The sequence below is a fragment of the Scomber scombrus genome, chromosome 8 (assembly GCF_963691925.1).
Source record: "Scomber scombrus chromosome 8, fScoSco1.1, whole genome shotgun sequence".
In the NCBI taxonomy this organism is placed as follows: Eukaryota; Metazoa; Chordata; class Actinopteri; order Scombriformes; family Scombridae; genus Scomber; species Scomber scombrus.
Genome location: NC_084977.1, coordinates 24386808 through 24392807, shown reverse-complemented (window position 1 = coordinate 24392807; position 6000 = coordinate 24386808). Strand labels below are relative to the sequence as shown.

Here is a 6000-nt window from a genome sequence, read left to right as displayed (position 1 = left end):
ATGTTAACTAATCAATTGCTAACTATTTTGATAATCAATTAATCGATTGGAGTCATTTTCTTATGAATAAAAATGTAAAAATTATCTGATTCCAGTTTCTCAGATGTGAATATGTTTTGGTTTCTATGACATTTAGCTGGACATCTTTGGGATGTTTCACCATTCTCTGACTTTTTTCCCCCATAATAATAAAAATAATCAACAGATTAACTGATAATGGAAATAGGCCTAGCCCTAATAGCTGCATATGCATGGGCAACATGGATGTTAAAAAAAATCCTTGTTTTCTTCCTGTCACAAAGAATGGAGAAAACAAATACAAACAGAAACAGATTCGATCCGACAAGGCACATACAAAGAAAATGAATTAAAACAGGTTAAAGGACGGTTCACCAATTTTCAAATCTGTCTTGAAGCAATACTTTGGTGCCCAAATGAATTTGGAAACAGGTTCTGCTCTCTGTAACCATTCCTCCTGTTTATACTGGCTGTTAAGAGATCTCTTCAGAATGCACTTACAATATAAGTGATGGGCTCCAAAATCCGCAAGCCTCCTTCTGTACAAACCACCCAGATTAGTCAAATCAAGTAGATATATTTCAAAGTTACAGTCTATTTAGTGTCAAAGTCGCTCTTTTTTGTTACACTACTTCAACAGCTCAACAGGGAACACAAAGAGGCGATTTTGCTAAAAAGGCTATACATGTGGAAGATATCCACTTGATATGACCGATAACCTCTTCCAGTGTTCATATGGTGCAGCTGACCGTTGTTTTTAGACAGGCTTAAAAAAAGCGAACCTATCGTTTAATAGCAGCATTTCCCAGCAGCATTTGAAGGCAACACGTAACCCTGATCCATTGATCCAGAGATCCAGGCGCCGGTAGGACTGTCTGTATTTCCACGCCTCCCACTTTCACCCCCATTGTGGTGAATCTCCGGCTCTCACACACTTTGCCCGACTTCTAGGAGTTGCAGCGACTGATCGAGGACAGAACACCAACAACATATTAAAAGACAGAGAGAAAGAAACCATTATCCTCTTTACGCATGGATCTTTTTCCTTCTCTTCACGGATTTCAAGGAGGTGCAATGGTTTGCGTTGCTGGAAATTTTGGAGACACGTACAGGAGAGAAAGGGCACACGTACTCTGCACTGCAAAGTTGTAAAAGTAGTTTCCCTTGAAGTTTTTTCTTTCCGCCACCAGCCCTGACTCCTTGTTCCTCCAGCCTGTACACCCACAGCCATCATGGCGAGGCGGACAGCGGGGACATCGCTGGGTTCGACGCCGGATACGAGCGCTGCTTTCCGGGATAGTCCGCTTCGGTTTGTGGCTTTTTCGTGGAGCTTCGTTTTAATCTGCTCGGCTCTTTCTTGTGGATATTGCGGAGCCGAGACGGAGTTTTCCATCCTGGAAGAAGCGCAGGTTTTGTCCGAGCAGATGAAAAAGCTGTCCTCTCAGGAGCTGGGAGTCTTTACTATGCAGGTAAATGTGGACGAAACGTGTTTTTTTGAATAGTGGTTCATGCGTGAAACTGTGAGACACATTCATGTGGCGCTTGGAGTAGTGAGCGGGGCTTTAAAGATCCAAACTGGCACAAACAGGATGGTAAAAATAGGCCCTATACACACTACAATAATCTAATAATCACAAAGGGAAACATTGTTGACAGAAATGTTAGGAAACAATAAGCTCTTTGGTTGCCAGTGTTGCAACAACAGGCGCTTTGAAGTTATTTATCTGGGACATAAACACGCTGGAGGTTTGCTGTTCTGAGCGGCTTGTGTTTCACCTCAGGATCCGAGCTTTAAAAAAAAAAATTATCTCCTAATTTGTGCAACTTGACGCATTTTATGAAGTTTTACTGTGTTTGTGTATCCCTGTTTCTGCTGGAAAGGTGGATAAACTGTCTCCCAACAAAAATCATCATGCATCAACCACAAAACCAACATTAATTCATTGCTTTATCCTTGACATACCAAACTGTGATGTGTGCTAAGCTCTTTAGATTTATTCCATTGTGCCCTCCAACTCCACATTACTGTAATTAGATCCTCCGATCATCACAGGAATACATCTATTAATATTTCTAGGAAGGCTGCAGACCACACAAGTCCATTCAGTAAACTAGCTTTTAGAAACAAGGGGAACATTATACCCTGTGATTAAATACAGACAATAGATGGGATTTTGTCAGCGTATCATGTGGATAGAAACACATCCACCATCAGAACTGGTTGCAGCTTACATGTTATTTGTGTTTTATTAGAGGAGAGAAGGTTCATGCTTTTATGTCATGTTTCCTGCCCTGTTGGAAACATTACACCTATTTTTGTCTAATTAGTAGCTCCATGATTTACACATGTATTAACTTACATAAATATTCATTGGTTATTTGAGCTGAAATGAATCACTTTGTTGAGTTTTGATTAAAAATCTGTTACACTTTCTTAGTATTTAATGATACTAAACTGAAAATCTTCAGGTGTTGAACTTTTGGTCAGGAGAAAAAAATGGTGTTTGAATTAGAGCTGAAATGATCTGTTGATTTAATCAATGAGTCAGTTGACAGAAAAAAGTGTCTGTAGCCTGACACACATTTCAGTTCCAGTGTCTCAGTTGTGAGGATTTGCTGTTTTTTGTTTGTGTCTTGTGATGATAAATTGAATATCTTTGGGTTTTGGACTGTTGTGTGATGTCAATGTGATCTCTGTGAATGTGTGACTGATATTTTTCACTATTTTCTGACACAGAGTAATCGATTAAATGAGAAAATAATCAGCAGATATGTAACGCCTTGTTGCCTGTAAAGGATGACAGTGCATGTTTTTTATGTTGTTTTTCTGCTTGCTGAAGATATAACAGTTTTTTCATTAGAGACCCTGCAGTTTATCTCTGCATTGAATTACGTATATCTTGATCGATTATTGATTTGAAAGATGCTGTTAAAACACTACTTTGCGGTGTCCATCCGCGCAGGGCTGCACTGAGTCACCAAATGGCAGGTTGCAGTGCAGGGGTGCTGTGGGGTGTGAGGGTGGGGGTGTTTAGCACTTCAGAGGCAGAGGAGCTCACAGGCCCCCGAACACAGAGGCGAGGCAGTGGGGGGGGACCGGGCCCCAAATGGTGTTTCATCTTCTCTGCTTCCACACTGAGCTGCCTTCATCTCGGCTCTGGGAGTCGGCTTTGAGGGCTTCCTCTGATCCCCCTGGATCCGCCTTTGTCACCACTCATCCTTCCCTGAGCTCCAGTTCAGGCTCTCGCTGTCTTAATTCGTATTCTTTCCATCATTTTCTCTCCTGTTTTTGCCATCTCTTCTTGCTCTTCATAGTTTTTGTTTTCTGCTGCAGCTTGTATACATATTCAAAAGTAGTCACCCCTCTTTCACTGTCTTTCTTTCAGTTTTTACTTTCATATCAGAGTGAAGTAGTTCTACAAGAGCTACAGTTGGATATAATTAGGTATAATAATTATTCAACTTCTATGTCTTCTTGTATTTTCCAAGACTCATTTCAATTTTACATGTCAGATTATTTATGAAATGATGCATCATTTCCGTATGTTGTGGGAAAAGAGTTGTTTTCATGTTGTTGTACAAGCTGTGAAAATCTGTCTTGGCAAGCAGATGATGTGAGTGTGATTGAAGGAAACGGTACATTTCATGGATTTGTTAGAGTGGTTTTCCGCTAAAAGAGATGTGCATCCAGCAAAAACAGCCTGAATCTGCCTGAAAAAACAACTGCAGGAATCCGCCGGCCATGCTGACTGTGTGGACACTTGCTCTGGTGCTCAGATGTGGCCCGACTAGCCATCTGCAGGTGTGTAAATGGAACTGGATTTCACTCTATCTTTTGGTCCCTTTTTAGATTTCTCCTTTTTCCCCGAGTAGTAGAGGAGGCAGTGTTTTTCCACACTTTGATCCCCTACCCCCCCTTACAGTTAGTTTTTAGGCAGACAGCATCATTGACTTCAGATTCAGATTAGAATTTTTGGAGTCGCAGTTGACATTTATTATCTCTTTGAGGCATTTTTCTGTTTTTTTTCCTACTGGGTCTCTGTGCACATCAGCATGCAGAGTTGGCACTCTGCTATTTCTGACAAGCTCTGAGGGTTTGTTATTAAGCGAGCATCCCTGCATCTCCATTTGAAATGTAATTCAAGCGCTCTCCACTCCACCCCTCATTCTCTGGCAGATGTGTAATTTGAGGCCAGCCTTGTCAGTGCTTCTGAAGTCACCGGGTCAACCTTGTTCAATCTGTCATCGAGTTAACTTAATTATCAGGGGACATGAGGGTGTGCAGTTGACACCCCAAGTTTTTAAAGATATTATTCTGCTGCAAAATGATACATTTAGCTCAGTTGTAATTTACACTATCCATTTATTTCATCTGATCATTCATTTGCTAGAGACTGTACAATTTGATGTCTTTATCAAGTAATTTGCTAATTAGTTTTTCATCAAAACAGTTGCTGATTAATTGTGTTGATGGCCTAATCAATTAATTGACTATTAATCTGACATTTGTTACAGATTTGGAACACATTTTTTCAGTTTTCAGAAATTATTTATAAGCTTTTAATACTGTTTTTTGTTGTCTTATTGATTTGACGGGGGTCTATTTCTCTCAGATCGTATCTCTGGTTTTCAGTGTATAAATCTGAAATTTAAGAAAAGTCTTGCACTTCAAAAAAATGATTTCACGTCATTCTGGATGATGTATGATGATTATTGCCTTGCATTTCTCTGTGGTTGTGAAAAGAGACAGTCCTCTCTGATATATGTAACTAATGAGCAATTCATGTCAGATTTTCTGCAGCTTAAAGCAGAAGGTTTAACATGGCAATTTGGATTCAACTTTGGATCTAAATATGAAATTGAATCCCCTTTTCTTCTTGCCATGTTATTAAAACACAGGCCTGGTGCTTACTCCTGTCATGTTGCAGTCCATGACACATGTTCCAGCCACAGTTACAGCAACACACATGCTTCATCACTGTTGGAAACCTGGAAAAACCTTGAGCTTTAACGAACAGGAACGCATAGGTTGTCACTTACGACGCGGTCAAAACGAGATCTCTCATCACTGTGTGAAACACAGAGTTCACTCAGGCCCAATTACCTCAACTGAGAGGGTATTTTTACCCTCGTGGCTGATTATTTACAAAGGAAATTTCACTGTGTTAGTTTTAAGGGCCTTAATCCTCTGAGAACTGTGGTTTGTTTTTGAGGCTGGCTCGTCCAGTATCCCCGGCCCCCTAATTGAATATTGATAGTAATTTGAGGGCAGTGGAGGTTTGTGCAGGAAAAGAGAAAATTGGGTAGCTCTGGTACTGTCATTAGGCTGTGATTTTCTGGGTTGGGTTTGATCCAAGGGCAACACCAGTCGAGGGGCTATCACAGAGCCCACGTCCCAGCTTTGTTGGGTTTATTTTTTTACATTTCTGTTTACATTTGTCTGTCTCTCGGCTCCTTAATACCGTCTTTATTTTGATCCCCTCACTTTATAGCAAAGCGGTTTGAGGAGGAGGAGGGTTTGAGGATATAGAGCAGGACATCAGGATTCCCGCTAGGTTCTCTGCAGTACAGCTTCAAAGCCCTCTTGCCTCTCACTGCATTGCCTGCATGGCTGTGTGCTCAAACAGTCAAGGTTACTATGAACCTCACAGGCCCTCTCTGATGCGGGTGGGACTATATTTCTCATTCATCCATGTCTTTTGGCTCTGTTTTTTTCTTGTTTTGCTGTCCGACACAAAACATCCCCAAGCATACTTTTTCAATCAGTAATATGAAAATGTATGGCTGTGTCTGTCTTTTCAGTCTGTAATGCTTGAAAACCCCTTGGCTTGTAGAGGTTGTAGTGTATGTGATCCAGGCTATCACATGCATGACAGTTTTTCCTCACAGTAATGCTTTTCCAAAGGTTGAACATGAAGTGTCAAATGCATTTCTCTAAGCACAATCCTGCACTTGTCTTTTTGGGGCTATGAAGGTACCTTT

At 40.8% G+C, this 6000-nt stretch overlaps 1 protein-coding gene across 1 annotated transcript in view; it reads left to right on the top strand.

The window, feature by feature from the left end:
* Positions 1-1250: 1250 nt before the first annotated feature.
* Positions 1251-6000, top strand: part of cachd1 (cache domain containing 1) — an 86890-nt gene continuing 82140 nt past the window's right edge. The window contains exon 1 of the mRNA XM_062424497.1: positions 1251-1487. Within this exon, the coding sequence (XP_062280481.1) occupies positions 1251-1487 (237 nt within the window). The remainder of the gene's footprint in view (positions 1488-6000) is intronic.